Genomic DNA, 22,700 nt, shown 5'->3' with positions numbered 1-22,700 from the left:
GCTTTCGGAGGTGCCGTCTTGACAGAGCCGTCACTGGCCAAGTTTGTACAGAGCTCTCGAGGGCTTCTCTCCTGCTAGGAAACTCTTATCTGCCAGAAGCTAAACAGAGTCTGAGGAGCTGCACCTTGTCAAAACAATGTAAGATTACTTTTTCGACCTCTTCCCCCAAGAAAAACTATCCGGGGTGAAAAACATCAAGGCAGCAGCCAAGAAAGCAGGAGTTTGTATCATGGACACAGGAAAAAGCACTTGACCCTATGGCCTTGTAGCTGAAACTCCATAATGTTGCAAGCCTACAAGGCTCATAGCATGTGATAGTTCTGAACATGTATCCCTTTCAGAATGTTCCACCAACATAGTTTTACAAATTTGTCTTTAAAAAGGCTCCAAGAACTCAGCAACGTTAACCGCAGATTGCTTAGCTGTGTGCAAAGGCTGTTTCTGGCATAAGCTGTGCTACTTGCTTATCGGTGAGCAAGAGGCCGAGAGGCTGCAAATCCATTCGGAAAGATAACGGCCTGTTCAAAATTAACCTCCCACAAGGAAAGGTCACTTCTGAACCCACTGGAAAAAAATGATCATTTTAGAACTAGGGTCACATGGGCTGCAGTTCAAAGAATCTATCATGGCATGAAAGGTACGTCCAGGCTGAAAAGGCCTTTTTTGAATATAAATGGAAATACACAATAGGAGCATCCGGTGTTTCACAGTGCAAAAAGCACACAATCACCCTGCACAAATATTTTACAAAACTAACTTTACAAAAAAGCCAAGTTTATTTAATATGTTGTAAAAAGCCTTATATAAACTTTCATAATGTTTTCTACTGTCACTTTTCCCAAATCACAACTAGTGAATCACTCTATTAAACAGAGAGAGAGAGAGGCCATTTCCAATTCTTAAAATGAACTTCTGAAATGCAGTCAACATAAAAGGAGGTCGGGGGATACAGTGCTTAAGTGTTCATAAAAATCAGAGTCATTTTGTAGCTCTGATTATGTACTGGGGAAGAACAATTGATGCTCTTTATTTTTGAGACAAAAACAAAAGCCCACCACAAAGTATTCTTTAAGGAACCGCAGTCCGTCCCTTAAACCTGAGATTCCAGTCCAAGGCCAAAATTTTAACCTCTCTGGTGTACAGGAAACACGGGGCCAACTCTAGCCCAGCTGCCACTGGGGGGAGTATGGAGAGAGGGAGAGAGCTCCAGAGATTTAGAAGCCGCCTGTTCTAGGGAGTGGTAGCCCGTCCTGCCCCCTTCCTTGCTGATCAAGGGTACAAGATCAGATTCTGCACTCTAGTCTAGATCAGGAGTAGCATCTTTGCAGCTTTACAAAACTGACTTCAACAATGGGGCTATCAGTCCTCATTTTCAAGCGTAAATGAATACCATCATCTTTCTTGCACTGCACCTGGTGATTGTGGTTTTCCGTAATCAACATATAAAAATAAAATTGACTTAACACTCTAAGAAGACCAATTAACTGTGCAGTTGCTGTTGCCAGATTACTAGAAGGCTGGCAAGATTGGCTGATTTTGCATACTTTTCACATCTAAAACTGCCCGTTATTTGCTTCTTGTCCAGGTCTCCTGTGATTGTCCCGCTTGGGGGAATGCCCACGGAAGTGTGCATGTTTGACTGATCCTTGACATCTAAATCCCTGCCTGTGGAAATGGAGCACATTAAGGAAAAGAGTTCTAACTCTCCACCCCCACCACAGAATGCTGCCAGTTGTCTATGTGTAGAAATTGCCAAGCATTCTGAAGTGGCACATACCAGAAGACTTTACCGTGTGACATTTGGATTGTTTAACTCAGATCATCTTAAAATACCCTTCACATCCAGAAAGAGCTGACATTTAACACATCCCACCATAAACTGGTAGTCATCGCCAAAATGTCAGCTTTTTAAAAAAATTAATTCATTTGTTAAGCACATGCTTGTAAATATTTTCACTCTTCTAAACACCTATTTTGAAGGAAAGTGAATCACATACACTTCTAGAAAACAGAACTGCATAAATCTGCGATCAAGTCATTTCAGGATCTTTGGTACTCAAGAGGAGAATAAAATGGCACAGTGACAAACCCACACAAAATAGATTAGGAAAAAAGAAAATATAACAAGCAAAAGTTATGTTCTTACTAATTTTTAAAAGCATCTTTCCTGCTTTAGTAGGAATGGCATTGTAATGATTTTAAGTAAATGTGTGTGTGTGTGTCTTTAAGTGCTTGGTGTGGTTCAGATGAAGAGTGGCAGGTGAGAGGGAGGAGTGAGGGAGATGATTGACTGATGACTGAGAGTGTGGGTGGAGTGAAGGCAGTTGGAGAGTGGAGAGCGGAGAGAAAATATTTAATCGAGAGAGGCCAGCTGTGTGCAGCCTGAGCAAGTCTAAGTCTAAGCATTTCTGAGAGAAATATTGAGTCTGGTATTAGCAGGCCAGCTGTGTGCAGCCTGAGCATTTTTTAAGCAGTTCTGAGAGAAAGATGACCTGTGTGGAAGCCTGAACTGTGTGTTTGTGAAAGAACATTCAATCAGGGAAAAGCAGGAAAACTGTGTGGGCGCCTGAGAAAAGGTCTGTGTGACTGGGCTTAAGTAAAGTAACTTTAAGAACTGAGAACTACTCTTTTGAAACCATCAAGTTTTAGAAATAATATGAGACCGATATGCTTCTTATAAAAATAAAAGTTTACTTTGTTTTTTTAATATCCCAGAGTATCTGTCATTCCTATATCCCATTCCTTTCCTCAGGGCCACATAGTACCATGAAAAAGCCTGACCCTTGGGCACGTTACTAAAGGGGACAGTTAAGTTATTCTGGAATGTAATATTCCTGGTGGCAGCAATCTACCAAGAGGGGCCAAGAATAAAAAGGCTTAAAGACCAAACCTACCCAAGAGAAAAAAAGGGCCGTAACAGGCCTTCTCCCAGCTCTTCCCCTACCCCTTCTCTAGAACTTTCCCCGCTATCAGCCTGGAAGCTTTACTTAGAATTAAGTGAATTTGTCCAATTTGATGACTGTGCCATTTTGTTCTCAGAAAGTAAACAATTGCAACTGTCTCAAGAGGTTTATTGTGCTACAGATCCTGCATTTCAGTTCCTCTTAGCACACCAGGCAGGATGCTGTTTGCCTCCTTACGTGCCACTCTTTCGTGCTCTGACTAAGAACAATGTGCTCTGGCTCTCAAGGAGAAACCATGAAACACAGAGAAAAGAAATCTTTCAGACAACTTGTTTGAATGAATTTTTTTTCTTCAAAATGATTATTCCAGAACAACTTCATACGCCGCTACACTTCAGATTCTTTTCTATGATGTTATAAAAAGTGGGAGGTGGTTTTTATACCGTATAGCTATATCCGTACCCAGGACAACAGTTAAACACACATGATGGACAACCTTGCTGAGAAACGGTAAGTGAAGCTTCTTGCGTATGCAATACAACTTCCACCTCTGGATCAATCAGACCTATTATAATACCAACAAAGCCACAGTACAAACAGAAGCATAATTAATCTTTATACATACACACACACACACACACACAGGCAGTGCAGTTACAAAGAGGATTCAATTCCTTTTATTCCAGTACCTTTGTCATAATAAAGTTAACAAAAATATTTACTATTAAAAAAGGAAAAAAACAAAAAAGAAAGAAGCCAGCTGGCACTGCCAACTAATTACTGTGGTTATCTTAGAAATCCTAATCCGGTAGAATTTCCTAATATCTCCACAAGGTCTGTGTGAATCCGACAGTCTGTGTGGACATTTCAGTGTCTCGATCTAGGCCAAGCAGATCTTGGGGATGTAGCAGCTACCTGAGTTCTCCTTTGTGAGGGGTTTTTATCCCCTGTGGTGTTTCACAACTTCCCTGCTTTCATATAGGAAGGGATGGAGCCACGCTGAGTGAGCCCTTCAAATCTCTTGTAGGTATAATTGAGGAAAACCCAGTCTTTGGACTTGTAGTCAGATTCTGCGGTGTTTGGCACTAGAAGACAAATACAGAAGGGATTAACAGAGATATGCTACAAAAGTCCCAGCAATCGCAGGGTAACACCAAACTATCAAAACTCAGCTATGCATGCCCTGTAAGCTTGTAGTGATGCTTTGTCTGGAATCCAAAGGTGAACAAGACACTCAAACTAAACTCAGAGAAGCAAGAATTTGGTGAAATTCTGGAGGGCCTGCAAAGCAGAGATGTTTCGTCTAGCGTTTGGAGGCTGATTCGGATAATTTTAAATGTATTGGCCGGACTCCAAAATGGTGCTTTGTTTTCCCCATGCTGCCTCCTTGCAGTTAAACTTTCCTGTCTCTGCTCCACGCTAACAAAAGTGGGTCACAAGCTCTCTGGGCAAAAAATGTGTCACTTCAGCGCATCACTTAAGCACGCTCCTGAAGAAACGCAGTTTTTGCAAGGTCACTAAGATTTGAGGGACTAACTTACGGAGCACGTTCCTCAACTGCAGCTCCGTCTCTCTGGCCCTTCTGTCTCCAAGCTGTCCTTCTCAGACTCCTCGCTCCAGCCTTCTCCTCACCCTCTCCTTCCTCTAGAATGTGTTCTCTCTCTTCTCCTGGGCTGCTCCGACTCCTTTCTCCTGCCCCTCTCTGTCCCTTTTGCTTCCCTGCCCCTCTGAACAGTTCTATTAATGAAGGGCAGGAACTCTTCTGCTTACACCGCTACTCTATAGAGTCAAGAGCCAGCAGTGGCCACCGGCACGAAACTCTTCCTGCTTTACAGCAGAGATTGTGTCAACGTGTGCAGCATTTAGAAGTAGGCTGCTTCAGGGCATAAATATTTAGTGGGTTCCGCCAAAGTGCGTGTGGGGAGACACGTGAGTGGAGGCCGGTCTGCTGAACTCTGCGGGTTCAACTGGTCCTCAGGATGATTAGGAGACCAGCCGCGATGATCTCTCACTCCCATAAATATACGCAGACTGGAGGACAATTACAGCACTGACATCCTCTCTCACCTGGCTGTAAAATATCAGATTCTGGGAATTCGTCAAAATTGGAAGTGTCATCAATGCTTTTGATTTCTACAGGGATTGCCGCTGGCCTCTCCCTACAGCAGAAGAGAGACAGAAGAGTCGTGGTCAGCATCACCAACTTCACCACCATCCGACCATCACAGGGTACATTTGTGGCGCTCCCATATCTAACCATCATGCTCCCCACGGACGGGCCATTGCTAGCCAGCTGCAGAAGGGCCCACCATGCCTCTGCTCTCTCCTTTTGTGGTGGACCTTCCTTGCAGGGGCCTGAGAGTAGTTCCCAGTGACCCAGGGTAGCAGTGCACAGCTCTTAACCTTCCCGCACCTCGTGTTTTCAGCTTCCTCTGTCCCTAATCTCAGTGGCTTCAAGAAAACAACTCTTCCTCACTCAACTAGGCAGCTTCCTCAGAAAGAGTAAGCCTTCCTCCAGTGCAGCAGGGCTCCTTACTCGGTGGAAGCCCCTCGTCAGGCCCAACCCTATGTGCCTTCCCCATTTCCCCTAAGGGCAAACAGGGAAAGATGGATATTCCCTTTGCTCTGCCGCCAGCTACTGTAACTGGGAACTATTGTTCAGGGCAAGCCGTCCCTTCAGAGAAGGCACGTGATCACGGCACAATCCAAAACTGCATCAGAGGCTGGCTGAATGATGCAGCCGATTTTCATCATCATCCTGATGTGTGTTTTGGAATTTGTACAGGAATAGTCCTGACCAGCCTGATTTCATCAGAGCCTGCAAGTTAAACAGGGCCAGTACTCGGATGGGAGACCATCAAGGAAGGCGGGGGCTGCCCTGCAGAGGAAGGCAACGGCAAACCCCCTCTGCTCACCTCTTGCCTTGAAACCCCACAACCGATTCACGGGGTCGCATCAATTGGCTGTCACGCGCGGGCGCGCTCAGGTGGTCTCACCCTTGGAACACGCAAAAGCTGCGTCCGCTGGCTGACCTCAAGACAGAACACCCCATGCTAGACTGCACATTAACCCGTGGAATCTACACACGGCTTTCCGGAACTGGTCTTAAAAAACCGACTGAAACGCAAGCACTTGTAAACCTCTTTCTCTTTGCTTGTGTACCCAGCAGGTTCACTGTGCTCCCCCTTCCACCAGATTGCACCTGCGATGAGACTGCAACCAGGCTGAGTGAGGCTCACTGTCTCACACACACGGATGCTGCAAGAGGGGAAAAGCGAAGAGGCCCACTCCCACAAGCATCTGCGGAGATACACAGATGAGGCAACGAACCGCTCAAGTGTTCCCAGACACCACACCACGCTACGCTTCCGGCATCGATACCTGATATGTCCCCAGTCAACACCTTCAAAAAACAGATGCGTCTTAATCTCCTCTACTCCGTTGCTACCAATCCTGTTTTCTGCATCAACACAGAATCTAAAAGAGAAAGGAAAAATGGTTGGCAGTAAGGAGAGCAACAGTGAAAAGGAATGCAGAGACGTGTCTTGCGCAAAACATCCTTCCCATCAAATAACTGGCAAAAATAGACCACTACTAGCTTTCTATCAGAAAATCCTTTCCTTTTAATTTACTATGTTTAATTCCCATCTATAAAACAATTTTACAACTGCAATTTAAAGTAATAGAAAATAGTAACAAAACAAAAACGAAAGTAATTATTTTAAATTAATCTGAAATATGTGTAATAATAATATTTGATTTATATACCACCCTTCAGAACAACTTAACACCCACTCAGAGCAGTTGACAAAATGTGTTATTATTCTCCTCGCAACAATCACCCTGTGAGGTGGGTGGGGCTGAGAGAGCTCTGAGAGAGCTGTGAGTGACTCAAGGTCACCCAGCTGGCTTCAAGCCAAGCAGTGGGGAATTGAACCCGGCTCTCCAGATTAGAGTTCCACCACTCATAACCACTACACCAAACCAGCATAATTTTTCTAGCACGGCATCTCTGTGCTATCAATTCAACATTATCCCTCAGGTGGTAATTTTATGGTATATTGAAAATGAAGGTTCAAAAAATATGTAGAATTACATTACTATCAAACAAGTGTTTTATTTGTGGTGAACCAGCCCCCCGCCCCGGGCCAGGGGTCGCCATAAGTCAGCTATGACTTGAGGGCGCTCTCCACTGCCACATAGGCACAGTAGTGTACAGACAGTCCCTGAACCTTTACCCAAGTAGCTTTCTAAACTATTCTGTGCAGTGCAACCCCATTGCCCTTCATCGGGCAGGCCGTTCCACAGGGAAGCGACTACTAGGGAACGCACATGTGCAGGCAGCTGTTGATTTTGCCCATGTATGACAAATTCAGTGTACATTAAGTGTACCTTTGTTTTAGGAAAAAGCATTTAAAATGCACATCCGACCTGGCTGCCTGGAGAACCAATCATTTTGATTCAGAGTGAAAGGAATTAATTTCTGCCACATCATGTGCTGAAAACTGAACTGCCTATGCAACATCAGCACAAAGTCCAGACACCGCACATTTATATTTTGGCACACTGAGAGCTGATTTGGAGCTGTAGAGGGGGAGGGGGGGAAGAAAGCAACGGAAGGACAGTGGTTTGTGTTCCATCAGCGGGTCATTTTGTACGTCTGTCTATAAGAGCTAGTCTGACTATAGACTGAGAAAGTCTATGAGGAACTACCCAGGCTGGCTGCGATAGCTCAGTAGTGGACTCCAGGCTCTGCACCCACCGTGAGGAGGGTCCCGGAGAAGGTTGCGGGCACCCCCAGGTCAAGGATCTCAGCTGGTGAGAATCCTGCCAGTCAGAGTAGGTGATACTGAGCTAAAAGGATGATCGCATGTCCCAGCCCAGCACTAGGTAAGGCGGCATCAGAGGAGGTGGGCCTCCATCGGTTTATGCATTCTTCAGTACGTGGTCTTCTATCCTTTTTGAATTCTAACAAGAGACTAACAAGGAAGAGCTGATTTGGGCTAACGGCTGTCCTATACGACAGTACTACGTTCCACACGTCAGAACAGGCAAGTCGGTTTTCAGAGCCATCGTTAATGACATCCTGCACCTTTCCAGCACAGACGCAAGAGGCCTCCTAAGCTTAGCTAGGCAGTCCGAGAGCCTGACAGTCATCACTGCACCAACACAACAACAGACGGCAACGTTTCTTCCTCCGCAGCCAAACAAAGGCAAAGAAACGAGAAACTGTTTCCGAGGCCTGCCAGTTCCAGAAGGCAATTGGCTCGTGCTTTCACCCACAGAGGCGAAAAAGATCCACTTGGGATTGAGAGATAAAACAGTCTTCTTTCCCTTTCTTCATTCTAACGCCGTGTTTGGGAGAATCAAGGGAGTGGGCTTTACTCCTAGCAAGACAGAAGATGAAATGCTCAGAACAGCTCTTGCAGCTCAGCAGAATGCTTGCCACCAGGCCAGGGGGCTATCTGCCCCCTTTCACACCGCTTCTCAGCTTCTTCTCGGGGATCAGAAACGCCTGCCTCCCTGTGACTCCTGCGGCTGGGTGTAACGGGTGGGCAGGCTGGGCCAGCTTCACCACAGGATGCGTGCTGCAATTCTGGCCAAAGTGAAAACCTTCACCGTTAGCCACGTAGATCACTCTTGTATCCAGCCCACACAAGACACCGTCCACCGCAGCAGCCCCTACCGGGAAGGTTTGTCTGCGAGTCACGGAAGACGTGATGCCGGTGGGCTCCCCCCTGCGTGAATTCTGGCTTCCAGGATGATCTCGGTGGTGCTTTGGGAAGGGGCTTTGCAGTACCTACTTGGGACAACTTTTCTGAACAAAACGTTTATGCGCCATCTGCAGGAATTACAATGCAAGAGAATTTCATATATAGAAAAACACGTTACCTACTCACTTTAGAATTAAGTCCTTGGCTTTTTCTGAAATGGGCACCTCAGGTGGAAATATTAGAGTCTCTTTCCAATTCATAACTTTCCTATATGTTTCTTGTGGTGTTTCAGAGCAGAAGGGGGGATACCCTGAAGAAAGGTTTAAAAAACCCAAAATGTTAGGAGCTGAAAGACAAACAGAGCTCTGCCCCTATGCTGCTGGTCAGGGAATGGAGCTAAGTATTCTTCTTACCTATTAGCATTTCGTACATAATTACTCCCAAAGACCACCAGTCACATAATTTGTTGTACCCCGTCTGCATGAAAACTTCTGGAGCAATATAATCTGGGGTCCCAACAGTAGAGTATGCCTGAAAAAAAGTTAAGCAAAATATTTAGCCAACATGTAAAAGTACTTAAGATCGTCTTCGCCAGCCAACCCTGTTTCTCGGCTGGGGCGGGGGGGGGGAATGTGAAGCGGGCATGCTCAGCAACAGGTTTTTGTACTGGCAATCTCTGCCAAAACGGAGCTCAGTGTCTCGCTACCAAAGGTACATACCAGCTGCCTCCTATTCTTTTTCCATGTCTCTGCTTTTCTCTTGGAGTTCATGTTCTGAAATGCTGGTGGCAAAACGCAAAACAAAAGGCATTAATCCCGATTTGCTGAGGGACTCAAGAAACTTCCAACTGATGGCCCATTCCAACGTCACCCCTCTCCACAGGAGCTACTCACACCACCATACTCGTGTAAGAGGACCACACTGTTACTCCCCAGAGGAGCACCACAATGTGGGCACGAGAAGGGAACTCCATCACTCCCTGCTGCCTTCCTCGCAACCAAACCATCACAGCTCCTTCCTTATACCCCTGATCAGACCACGCTCGAGTGGCTCCTTCATGCTACTAAGGTGACATGAGAACTGGGGTTTAGAAAGGGACGGGTGGAAAACACAGCTGACTCACTGAACACCAAAAAGAGTCAATGCTGCATTTTCATTAATATCAATATTTGTGTAGGCCAGACTTTTGCCTAGAGAGATTTTGCCATCTAAACTGAGCTTTTCCATCTGTTCAGCTCCACCCCCCCACCCCACAGCTGCCTGCCTGTGTAACAATCAAACAAACCAACTTAAAAGCTGGTATTGTTTCATTAATCAACAGTTAATCATTTGCTGTCTGTTATAATAGGATGTTTCAAGTTTGCTAGCTGCTTTGAGTGTCCTTTTGAACAAAAAGGCAAGATATAAATAAACAAACCCACAAACAAACTTTGGTTAAACGGACGGTATATACTGCAGTTCCCTTTGCAGGAGGAAGGGATGCTCAGCCACTCAGGTTCTGAACAGCTGGCAGAGAAAGAGAGTTTGGGTCTTGCCTAGCTGGCTTGACCCTCGCCCTGCACCTCCTTATTTAGGGGGATGGACAAGCAGCTGCTGCCTCAAATGGCTGCACCTGTTGAGCAGGAAACGAGCACAGCCAGTTCAGAGGCGAGGGCAGAATGCCAGACAGTCGTTCCAACAACCCCCCCCCACCCGGGGTGGCTGTTTCCTGAACCCAAGACCCGTTTTCAACAGCAAAGGAGCAGCACTGCCATCACCTGAAAAGGGATGGGGCTGGGGGGAGAGGAAGAGGCATGCTTAGCATCCATGGTGTTCCCACTGGTCCCATGGCGTAGTCTACACTATGGGAAGTTTTTCACCAAATTATCATTTTTCTTCTATATTTGCTTTGGAGACATCGTAATGAGCTGCAGCTGCCAATGGTGGTTCTCTCGCCAGTCAGCTTACAGCAACTTGAACGCCACAAATGCCCTCTTGAGCGGGGAAGCTGCAAGGATGGGAACTACAAGGCCCCCTTCCCCATCCTACAGAGTAGCTCTGAACTGGTTTCCATCCAAATAAAATCCTACAAACCAAGGCTGCCGAGGCAGCACAAGGCAAGCGAACACTTACAGAAATCACTGGGCGGATTATGGGTGAGGTTTCTGTAGAATTCGGTTCTGTGAGCTTTCTTTAAACCTGTGCACAGTCCAAAATCAGATAGTTTTACATGACCCTAGAGAGAAAACACGAGTTGATCTTAGGTGCTGAATAGAGCTGCAATTCTTGTTACTTTGAGCTGAGAACAAAGAAGTAAGTGCTGGTCTTAAACAGAGGCTGGGTCCCAATTGCTACTGGAGCTCTCCAGGAATGTGTGTGGTGTTGTTGTTCAGACTCAATGACAAATACTGCAGGAACAAGCCTTGGCGGTCTTTGGGCTCGCCAGCCATCTAAAGGCAGCCTTCCGGATTCAGGCCAAAGCACGGCTTGTCCCTGTGCCTCAACCACAAATTGTGGTTTATGAGGATTCTGGGAGCACGACAGTCTAAAGGTTTGGCCCCAATGTCTGAATTATGCCTGGACATCTACTAGAATATTTTAACATTTTTTTTCAACATCCAATGCCTACTTATTCCACAATCTGCAAACTTTAAAAAAAAAGAGAGAGAAGAAAAATAAGCCTACATCCCTTTTATGTTTGCAGAGGCAGCTGCCCCGGTATCTATGGGAGGGCAGATTCAGGTTCAAAAAAAGCTTCCGCTAAAAGTTGGGGATTGATCCTGTAATTCCAGAAATGGCCTACTGGAGGCAGGAACTAACCCAGCTGATGCAGGAAAAAGCTAGAAGAAAACTTATCCATGTACTTGCCACGTACCATGAAGCTGCGAATGGACTACGCGCGCCTGTGCCCCTGAGCACCAGCAGTTGAGCCATAAGGCTTTTCAACAAGACTTGCAATGCAATCTCCTTGTATGGAACCACAAAGCTGCCGCTCTGCAGCGCCCCCATTTGGCTCCACTGTTGCTGTGCTGGACTGGGGATTCCAGGCAAAAGGAATTCCAGGATAAAAGCAAAACAGCCTCAGAGTCCCAGAGCTGAGCGTTCGCCACTCCCCCGCCTCTTCCCTTTAAAGCTCCCCACCCTCCACTCCCCTTCCCAGACCTAAACTGAAAGCACGGCTCACTCACCTGCCAACTGTACACACCACATCAAACAGCGTGCCTTTTGGCAAAATGTACTGGGTTTAGGTCTACAGAATTCCAGTGTGTTTTTTCACAGACAGGATCCGTGCTAGTTTCCCACGGCTGGGGCGGGTGGGAATAAACTCTTAGTACTTATACATGAAACCAGCACCTCGATTGGTGGGAGGAGCTTCCTTTTCAACGCTCCCCGCCCCCAACCCAGCACCTTCAAAGAACAAAAGTTAGGGGGGTTGGCTCTCTTCCTCCCCCCACACCCCCCTGTAGGTTTTCGGTACTGCAACATTCAAAACCAAAACGGAGCCACAGAACTCCGGGCCCTTAAAAGGCACGTCCTACCTTTGCATCCAGCAACAGATTGTCGGGCTTGATGTCTCTGTGGATGAAGCCCAGCTGATGAATGGCGTCAATGGCAAGCACGGTTTCGGAGGTGTAGAACTGCGTCTCTTCCTCTGATAAGGTGTCCCTTTTCATAAGCAGGGTCATCATATCTCCTAAATCAGGAAGGGGGGTTTGAAGTGGGCAGAAGCATTTACAGTTCTGACTTTAAATACGCCTCCCTCTTCATTTCAGGAAGCCTGGGGCTAGGACGGCCCTTCCAAATGAAGGCTGGCAAAGCCCTCCTATGGCGGGGAAAACCCTCCCTGCCCTCCCAGGCCAGAGCAGAACAGACGCCCCGCTGGAGCCGGGCACCGAGGGTCCCTCTAGCCCAGCATCCTCTTTGACACAGTGGGCAAAGAAATGGGGCAGAGGGGCAGAGGGTTCCCCCCGTGCGGCTCCCTCCCCGCACTGGTATTCAGAGGTTTGCCACCCTCCAGTCTCCGTGGCTAGTAGCCACTCTCCTCCAAGGACCTCTCCTCTGTGCGTCTGTCGAGCCCCCTTGCAAAGCGAGAGAGTCTTCTGGCCCCCCAGCCTCTTCCACTTTTTAGATAGCTGCATGCCACTTACATTGCAGTCGCAGCCAGCATAAACATAACCTTTCCTGTACTTTAGTCATAATTAGAGGATGAGGAAGGAACATTCCCTTTCTAATCTCCAGCTCAGGTAGGAGGACACTGGCTTCAACTTAACTAGATGAACTATTTGTTTACCTCCAGGCAGAAACTCCATGATTAGGTAAAGATTCCGTTTGTCCTGAAAACTATAAAACATCTTCACCACCCAGGCACCATCTGCTTCAACCAGTATATCTCTTTCTGCTCGTATATGAGCCACCTACAGCACAAGTATTGGACAACAAAATGATGTTAAGTGCATGTTAACTGGAAGGGCAGCCATTGCTGTAGAACTGCTTGGCCTATTTTTGTGCATGAGGAAGGTACCTACAACAATCTTTTAAAGCTCGATGCTGTACAGACACATAACCCGACGTGCACATTTCTTCCCCCAAAACAAACAAACAAAGAGATTTTCTGGTCTTGCAAACCGGCCAGAGGAAGTCCGGCCTGCTTAAGTCTCGCTGACCAGACCTGACAAGTGGGATCAGACCCACAAAAGCTTCTGCCCCAGTAAATGTGTCCGGCTATGGAGGACAGGATACGGCAGACAGATCCCTGTACCGGCGCAGCAAGAAGTCCAGGCTCTTGGTTAAATGGTTTTACCCAGAATCAAATCATTTCTACATATATGCCCATAGGATTACTCAGAAGCAACGTAAGCATCTAAGCAGTAAGAGCAAGACTGACAGGAATAGTAATTCTTGGGAAAAACCTTCCTCTCAACACTCTCGTTTGCTCCTTCCCCCTCCCAATAGTAAACAGGATTTTTTGGCGCGACTTTGCCCTGAGAAGATCCCGCATAGCTGTACTATCAAGTTGAGTCACTGAGAAAGCAAGACATAGCAATTCACAGGAGTGAGTAGTACACAAGGACATGAACACTGAAAGTTTCTGCAGTCCATTAGATAAGCACCTGCAAGCAGCCTGTGAAAGAAACAGTTATGGCACTGGCAATATGACATCAAGTTACAGTATGAAACATTGGTTCAGTATTAGCATTGGCATGGATGGGGTTCAGACACGACATTATGTATTCATCTTAAAGGTGCCATAAGATACTGCCACTTTGACTGTAGTGGACAGATATAACTGTAATTTCAGCATTTAAATTTGTGCCTTAGAGTCAGAATTGTATTTCAATGGGATTTCAGCACATGCAGTATGCTCTATGTTAAACTCCCTTCTATGCAATATATTCTGTAGCATAATGGTTAAGTAGTTGGACTGTGATGAGTCAGCACTCTGCTGGTTCGACTCCCACTACTGCCATGAACTCAGAAGGTGGCAACTGCAACAAAACCTCTGGCCAGTTCAATAAGGTGTGAAGATCAACAAAGGAATAAACATAGCAGATAAAAACTATAAAGTAAATCTTTTCGCAGATGACATGTTATTATTTCTTACTGAGCCAGTAGACTCACTAAACAAAACATAAAAAATGTTACAAGTATTTGCTCAACCATCTGGTTTATCCATTAATAACACAAAATCAACTATATTACCTATTAATATGTCAACTCAAACCAAAAGCAATATATTACAAAAATTTAATTATAAATGGGAAGAGCACTATATACCATTATCTTTGGACAAATATACCCTCAGATTTAGGTCATTTATTAAAATACAATCATTTTCAAAAATTTAAGGAAATTAAACAACAAATTTCACAAAAAAATAGTCAGCAACTCTCATGGTTAGATTTCATTTAATAAAATCTTTTATTTTACCTAAAATTATATTTTTATTGTGAGCAATCCCAATTACACCCCCATAGGTAATTATTACTCAATGGCAAAATACTCTTAATAAATTTCTATGGAATAATAAAAAATCTAGAATTTCATTTAACACTAAGTAGGAAAAGCTAATCTCAGAGCTTTCGAGTGCAGCTAAGGCGGCAGTTTAGGCAAACTGGAATGGAAAGAGAGTACCGTCAATTAATCAATGGTATGCTAAAATTTAGGACCAATTAATCACTGAAAAAATTACAGATAAACTTCAAAACTCAATTGAAAGCAGCAAAACTACGTATTTTTTTGAAAAATGGATGCTCTTTATTGAATTTATTATGGAAAATGATATACAACCATCTAACAAATTATACAAAACAATATGGGACTCATAAAATAAATGGTTATTCAATCAATATTGTCAAATGTTAGATTGGAAAACAGTAAGTCAACAATTAAGGACTTTATATCTATTGGAATACTCATAATGTTAAGGTTTAATATATAGACAAAACATTTATTGTAATTGGAAGAGTTGTTTCTTTGTTATGTTTTTGAAAAATGTTTTAAAAAATAACAATAATAAAACTCAGCAGGTGGCCTTGCCCCAGCTGTACTGTGGTGAAAATGACACTATGTTCACTGCCCTGATTGGGGCACTAATCAGTCGAGAAGAGCGGTATATAAGCACACTGTTATTACTACTACTGTGTTAACCAATTCCACACCGACAAGCCACACAATCAATTGATGGGATACTCGGACAAATTCACTCACTCTGCAAACTTGCCTCCACTGAAGGATATTCATACCGCCAAGCTATCATGTGAAAAGATGAAGTTACGTAGTATACATACTCATGGAGAATCTCCTCAGGATAATTTAAGAATCAGGGCAAAAAATGCCAGAACATGTCACTCAATGTTGAAGAAGATTTCTACAGCTGGCTTTCATGGTACATCAGCATACAAGCTGTGCTAGCTGCTACTGCCACGTGTGTGTGTGTGGGGGGGGGGGTTCCCAACACACCAGCACACTGGGAGGAGCTTTTGGACGGGAAGGTCATTCTCGGTCCACAACGGATGGCTTGATACACTCATCGTAGATGGAATTTCAAACACTCTGCCAGTATAGAGCTCAGCTCAAGTCATACAACACTTTCATACAAATCAAAGCAAAAAGTGCTGTTTCCCAATGAATTTATAAATAAAAACTTGACTTTGATTTGCAGCACTGTCTTTTGCGCAAGATAGCAACAGCATGCAGCAGCACACTGAAGAGTCTCCGTGTTCCTTAAAGACGTGTACTAAAGAGTTGAGAGCCAGCCCACCTTTTTCTAGTTTCTTTGCCTTTTTCTCAACATTCCCAGCTCAATCAAGTAATACACCTATCGTACTAAGCATCTTTATAAACTAGTACATTCATCTCACAGTAACCCACCAGCCCTGCACATAACAGACAGCAACACATGGCACTGGTAACAGATGAACTGCAGCAATGAGAACACAGGACATGAAAGAGGTGAAAAGGCCCTCTGGATGCTCGCTGGGAAGGGTCCGTCTCCTATGAGGAAAGGAGGAGATCGTGGGCGGTTCCCACCCTCCATTCAGGGAGGCAGGAATTAAATTCTTCCTCTTTCCTGTCTGGCCCGTGGGACCACCCTTCCTCAGTTCAGGGGACTTCCTGCAGCACTACTCGTTACACGAGAGGTAGGGTTGAATAAAGACGATATAGTGAGCCAGAAGAGAAAGGCAGCAGGAATTACAAGGGAGAAGATCCAGGGAGGGGAAAACGTCCTCAGGGAAGGACCCTTCAAGGTGAGTATCCAAAGGTCCGTTCTGCCTCTGAGGCGGAGGGCATCGGGAGTGCTTCCAAAGCAGTTATCACTTCCTGCGTGGGGTTTGATCTTCATTTGGAAGCACATGCTGCTGGACTCTCCTATCAAAGGCGGCATCCACTGAGTCTAAGATGTTTAGTTTGCAATGTTTCACAAGTGTTGACACAGATGACCACGTGGCCGTTTTGCGTACCTCATCTATGGACACATTTCTTTGCAAAGCTGTATGGGTGGCTGCACTCCTCACCAAGTGTGCTATAATCCCTGTTGGATTATAGGAGATTTGTAGGTTTCTCTGATGCAAGATTTGATGTTCCATGACATCTTCTACCTCAACTTGGATGGCGACATGGTGACAAACAGAGCATTTGTTTTTCTAATATTCTCTGTCCTAATTAAGAGCTCTCCTGACATCCAAGTTGTGCCAGTTTCTCTCCTTGGGATCTGGACAGAAGGAAGACGAATCTCTTGAATCCTGTGGAACTTGGGATAAGTTTTTGGTAGAAAGGTGGGGTCCGTGCGTAAAACCACCTTGTCCCTGTGGAAGGTGCAGAGTTCTGATTTTATTGACAGGACACTGAGTTCCAAAATCCTTCCTGCTGACGTTATTGCTATGAGAAAGATGGTCTTTAGTTTTAGCCGTTGAACAAAGAGGTGACCAAAATAATCTTTGTTCAACCTCAAGGAATTTGTGCCCCAATTTGTTCAGATAGGTTTTTAACGCTATGTTGTCCGTGTGCACTAGAATATGCTTGTTGTTGTAAAACACTTGCCCTGTAGAAGATTGTCCTCTTTGGTCCACCACCGTAAGCTTTCCTTGACCTTCATGGGGACTCAGATAGACAAATTCATTATCTCTATTATTTGAAGGTGAAATGGCCTGAGAAAGGATTGGAATGGGCGTGAATGTAATGAGCCCCAGCGTGATTCCATCAGCCCCAGCCTCGTTGCTTGATACCAGGAAACCCATCAGTTTGGCTAACGTCAAAAGTGAGGGCATCTTGCTCTCAATTACCAAACTGACTAGTTGTTTGGTCTTGTTGTTCATTTTTTGGGGAAGGAATAGGCAGCACCATGTGGTATCTAGGATCAAGCCAAGATGTTCCAATCTCTGAGGTGGATAGAGTGAGCATTTGTTGTGGTTGACCAAGAATCCATGTTGTTGTAAGAACTGTATCGTGAACCTTGTGTCCTGGTGAGATTTTTCTCTGGGGCTGGCCCTGATTAACATGTCATCCAAGTAAGGGTGGGTGTGCAGTCCCATCTCCCTCAGCCGGACCACAGGATTGAAGAGGAGTTTGGTAAAAATCCTGGAGACAGTGGAGAGACAGAAAGGCAGGGCTCTGAATTGGAAGTGCTGGTGGTTCACACAGAACCTCAGGTACAAACTGTGTGATGGGATGATCGGTATGTGTTTATAAACTTCTGTGAGGTCTATTGACATCATAAACTCCCCTTGTTGTAGTGCCTCTGATGAAATGGAATGCAGTTTCCATGCGAAAGTGCCATACATGGATGAAACAATTTAGGTATTTGAGGTTTGGGATAGCTCTCCAGCCTCTTGGGGACTTTAAAGAAAATCGAATAAACCCCTCTGCCTATCTCGTTACAAGTCACTGGCTCTACTGCTTGGATGTCCAAGAGATGTTGTATCACCTTTTGTGTGATGGCATGTCTGTGATGGTTTTCCCGTAGAGGAGACACTACAAAGCGTTCCACTGGGTGGGTGTCTGATCTTTTGAGAGATCTGGGCAGTGCCTTCTTTTTGTCTCTAGTCTCTACTAGGATCTTCTCCAGTTCATCTCCAAAAAGCTTGTTTCCCTGGAAAGGATATGCTTCTGGCATGTAGGTCAGCCGGCCAGGCCCTCAGCCAAAGAAGTCTCCATGCCACTGCCGCCAATGCCATGGCCCTGGAGGAGATGGACAAGGCGCCCGTCCAGAGTCGCATCTGCTGTGAAGGCGCTAGCCTTGAGGATTCTACTGGCTCCTTCTTGTAAGTGCTTGCTGTTTCCCAGTAGTAACTGCCTCAGCTCATGGATCCATACAATCAAAGCTCTGGACACAATAGACAATATGGTGGTGGCCTTGATGGCCACGGCCATGGCCTCATAAGCCCTCCTGAGTGCTGTCTCTCCTTTCTTGTCTATGACCGTACCTTGGCTGTCTTCCAACCAAGAGATTGTGGGGCCACCACTGGGGCGTCAATCACTGGTACCTGTAAGAGCTCACTGGCAAAGGTAGGTAGTGAATACAGTTTCTTAACAATGTTGGGAGACTGCTTATTGGCTGCCAGTAGGGCCTGCTCAGCTTTGAGCTGTCCTTCAAAAAGTTTGGAAAAAACCTTTTCAGTAGCATCTGATTTAGAAAAGAATTCTTTATTCCCCTTGGGCCCGGTCTTTGATTTGCCTGGCAAGGTATCCTCTTCCTTGGGGGGTGGGGGGAGGCATTCCTGAAGGTCTAAGGCTGACGGTATCTTCGGTAACAGGTACTGGTAGTCATCCATCTTGAATAGGCAAGTTGACTGTTCAGGAATGGCAATTTCCTCCTCCTCAGAGAGGAACTCCCCTTCTTCCCTTCCCTCACGGTCTGAAGACTGATCATCGACCCATCGTGGGGTCTTACTAGTGTCTTTGCTTGGAGGCTGCTTTCGTGCTGCCTTGGTCGGCCATGGGCCCTCCTGTTGGGGTTCCCCTGTTCTGGGGGTGGCTGTGGAAGAGGGTGACAAAGGGACCCTCGCACTGGTTGATGCAGCTTCTGACTGGCAGAAATTGACTCTCTCCTCCCTCATTGTTTGCCTCAGTAGGGCCAATGTCTCCAAGGAAACTGATAAAGGGGCGGCTGGTACATTACCCATCTGTTGAGAAGCCTCTGGGTGTTGTTGTAGGTCCTGATCTGCATAGAAAAGGCCTGCCGTGCTTTCTCCTTCGAGGATGTTGGCAAGTACATAATTGGGAACCACTGTTAACATGCTGTGGTTCACATCGTTTTGTCCCGCCAATATCTGAGGACTTGTTGGGGCGCTACACTCAGCCACCTGGCAGAGGCGCGCTGTTGTCTCTGGCTGCCACTCAGACAAACAGGGCCATTTGGCGCTGACTTGCCTCTGTCACCATCGAAACACAAGAGGTTTGTGCAAGCCTCGAAGGCATGCCGGCACTGGGATCATGGAGGGTTTCATCGCCCTCCATGAAGCTGTCTTCTGAATCTCTGGGCCATCACTTTCTGATCTGGTCTCCCACAGAACAGGTAAAGTAAAGCAAACAGAGAGCGAGAGAAGGATGATAAAGAATAAAGTAGGGTTACAATCTAAAGGACTGTAAGAAGATTAAAGTAGAGTAGAGAGAGTAAATAAAGGTTGGGGAAAAATTCAAGATCTAAGCCTGAGGAGAAAAGCCGTTATGGCAGTTAGAACGTGGCAGAGCACGGCCTGCTCCTGGACCGCTCTCCCTGGAGCCAGGAACTGAACTGAGGAAGGGTGGTCCTACGCACCAGACAGGAAAGATAAAGCATTTAATTTCTGACTGGACGGTGGTAATCACCCAAGATGTCCTCTGCCTCAGAGGGAGAAGTTTTCTTTTACAGAATGAGATACAGTACAATTTTCACTCATAGCTACTTGTAAAATGCCCCAAAATGCAAACACATACTTGCTCTTTCTCTAGCATATCAGCTTTCCTAAGTATCTTCATTGCATAAATATGACCCGTATCTTTTTTCTGAACGAGGCGTACCTAAAGATTTAAAAGAAATAAAAAGCCAGAATTAAAGCAGGGTTTTGAGCAAGCAGTTTGGTACACTGGATGAAAATGCAATGGGCGAGTGGGCTTCAGCAGCAACGCTAAAAGCAAGGAAAGGAAAAGGATAACAGGCGCGGTCAATATGGATGACAGAACCTAAGAGAGCAAAATAGTAAGAAGTCCAGTAGCACCTTTAAGACGACCCAACTTTATTGAGGCGTAAGCTCTCTGACGAAGAGAGCTGTGGTTCTCAAAAGCTTATATGCCTCAATAAAGTTGGTTAGTCTTAAAGGTGCTACTGGACTTTTTACTATATTGCAGCTACAGACGAACACAGCTAACTCCTCTGGATCTAAGAGAGCAAAAATTACTATTATTAATTAATTTAACAAAATTTATAATTTGCCTTTCTGCCCTCATAAGGGCCACCAAAGTGTCTTCCAAATTAAAGCATACATAATAAAATTATATTACAAAACCATTAAAACCAATCAACGCAGCAACAGCAGCACATCATTAAAACAGTTAAACCCAGAGCTAAAAAACATACAGAGACATAAAAAGAAAAATTAAAGCATTAAATTAATTCAAACATTGGGCACTGAAATGTCCACCAAAGTAGGAAATGACTGTAGTTTAATAATGCTGTTACCCACCCTGAACCTGTTCACGGGGAGGGCAGGTTAGAAATTTAATAAATTTAATTAATTAAGTAGGAGTGGCTATTCACTTTAAGGTACCCAGATTTTCCTGTGTCTATAAAAGAGAGTTTGAAGATCTTGGGGGAAATATTTAAAATGTTTGAAATTTGGATGTAATATATGACACTGCAACTAGGGAGACCTGGATTCAAATCCTCACTCAGTCACGAAGCTCACGGAGTGAACTTGGCCCAGTCCCTCCCTCCCTCGGCCCAACCTACCTCAGGGGATGAAATGGGAGGTGGTGGGGGGACACGTATGTCCCTTGGATCTCCTTTGCAGGAAGGGTAGGAAAGAAATCAAAATTAAACATATTTGAAGCTGTTTCCATATTAATGGATCTGCTGTCATTATAATTTTGCAAGAAAAATATTCTTAAATGGAACATGGGTGATGGAAAGTGCTGTCAAGTCATAGCTGACTTGTGGCTACCGCTCGCTGCTCCCCGGCTGAGATTTCCAAAGCAAGAGACTCTGCACAGCGACCCTGGTCTTCCTTGGTGGTCTCTCATCCAATTACTAACCCAGGCCAACCCTGCTTAGCTTCCAGGATCTGATGAGATTGGGCTAGTCTAACCTTGGGAACCCTGAATTGGTTGGAAAGGTGGCATAGAAAAGTTCCAAATAAATAAAATAAAAATAAATCTCTTCAGAAAAATTACAAACCTCTCCAAATGCACCTCTTCCAATAACTTTTAGAGATTCAAAGTCATCCAGGCCTAGCCTAGTTCTTTTCAGTCGTAGGAATTCCGTTTCTTTGCGGGCGTGCTGAGACCGTCGCAGCTTTTTCTGAAGGAAAGAATTGTGCGTTAGATAACTTAAAATAACCACAGCATTTAAAAAGGTGAACTGTATGAATACACAGTCCATCCCTAGCATTGCCATTATGACATCACGCTTTCAAGAGTATGGGATATAACTTTATCCAGCCTCCATGGGGCAGAGAACGGACTGTTCACCCATGGTGAACATGGTGCAAGGGTGCATGGCTTCTTGGTGGTTGGAAAAGCTGATACTACTAGCTCTACTTGTCACCATAGTCCCTAGACGCCTCTCTCTCACTCTCTCTCGCTCTCTTTTAAGCATGAACCCCTCTCCTTTGTTCCTGGGGGTGTCGTGGGAAATATCATGGTGGCAAGACTGCAAGTGATGGTAAATCCAACACAGCACAATAATAATAACAATCGATTTATATACCGCCCTTCAGGACAACTTAATGCCCACTCAGAGCAGTTTACAAAGTGTGTTATTATTATCCCCACAACAAAACACCCTGTGAGGCGGGTGGGGCTGAGAGAGCTCCAGAGAGCTGTGACTAGCCCAAGGGCACCCAGCTGGCTTCAAGCGGAGGAGTGGGGAATCAAACCCGCCTCTCCAGATTAGAGTCCTGCTGCTCTTAACCACTGCACCAAAATGACAAACAACTCACAGCCCACTTGAAGGCCTATCCTGTGTGGGCAAAAGCAAAGTCTTAGTAGCACATCGGGGACAGTTTTGCTGAGAATTTTGCAAATAAAACTGCCTGGATCTCTTCTGAGCAGGATTTCACTTCAAAAGTCGTCTGCAGCAGAGACATCCAGGGCCTTGAACTGGGTGAGTTTCCAAGTTTTTTTCAAAAAATAAAATTTTGTTGATAATATGCATATTGCAAATATGATGTAACAATTTACAGCTTTTTGTATTTTTCCAACAGAGCAAATTTATATATATTAAACAATACACAAATACGATACAAGCCGTATAATATAGCTCAGATACTTACGAGTGATTGAATTAATGGGGGCTGAAGATTACTAAATGTAATATATTCAAAGAAAGGAAACCGTTTTTCCAAAAAATCTGCATTGTTTGGGTAGTGTTCAGCTTGATATAATTTATCTTTTCATGTTTCCAGTTTTT

The 22,700-nt window shown here is 45.1% G+C and overlaps 1 protein-coding gene across 4 annotated transcripts in view; it reads right to left on the bottom strand.

Annotated features, from left to right (window-relative positions):
* Positions 1-3,552: 3,552 nt before the first annotated feature.
* Positions 3,553-22,700, bottom strand: part of STK38L (serine/threonine kinase 38 like) — a 58,327-nt gene continuing 39,179 nt past the window's right edge. For all 4 annotated transcript variants that reach the window (XM_054988118.1, XM_054988119.1, XM_054988115.1 and 1 more), the window contains 11 exons: positions 21,468-21,590; positions 20,012-20,095; positions 12,888-13,011; positions 12,136-12,290; positions 10,730-10,832; positions 9,337-9,398; positions 9,031-9,148; positions 8,804-8,927; positions 6,285-6,380; positions 4,971-5,062; positions 3,553-3,988 (listed from right to left, as the gene is read on the bottom strand). In XM_054988118.1, coding sequence (XP_054844093.1) covers positions 3,861-3,988; positions 4,971-5,062; positions 6,285-6,380; positions 8,804-8,927; positions 9,031-9,148; positions 9,337-9,398; positions 10,730-10,832; positions 12,136-12,290; positions 12,888-13,011; positions 20,012-20,095; positions 21,468-21,590 — 1,209 coding nt within the window. In that variant the 3' untranslated portion in view covers positions 3,553-3,860. The remainder of the gene's footprint in view (positions 3,989-4,970; positions 5,063-6,284; positions 6,381-8,803; positions 8,928-9,030; positions 9,149-9,336; positions 9,399-10,729; positions 10,833-12,135; positions 12,291-12,887; positions 13,012-20,011; positions 20,096-21,467; positions 21,591-22,700) is intronic.

This window comes from Eublepharis macularius, chromosome 9 (assembly GCF_028583425.1).
Source record: "Eublepharis macularius isolate TG4126 chromosome 9, MPM_Emac_v1.0, whole genome shotgun sequence".
NCBI classification, from domain to species: domain Eukaryota; kingdom Metazoa; phylum Chordata; class Lepidosauria; order Squamata; family Eublepharidae; genus Eublepharis; species Eublepharis macularius.
The sequence above is the reverse complement of the archived record's forward strand: the minus strand, read 5'-3'. Positions and strand labels throughout refer to the sequence as shown.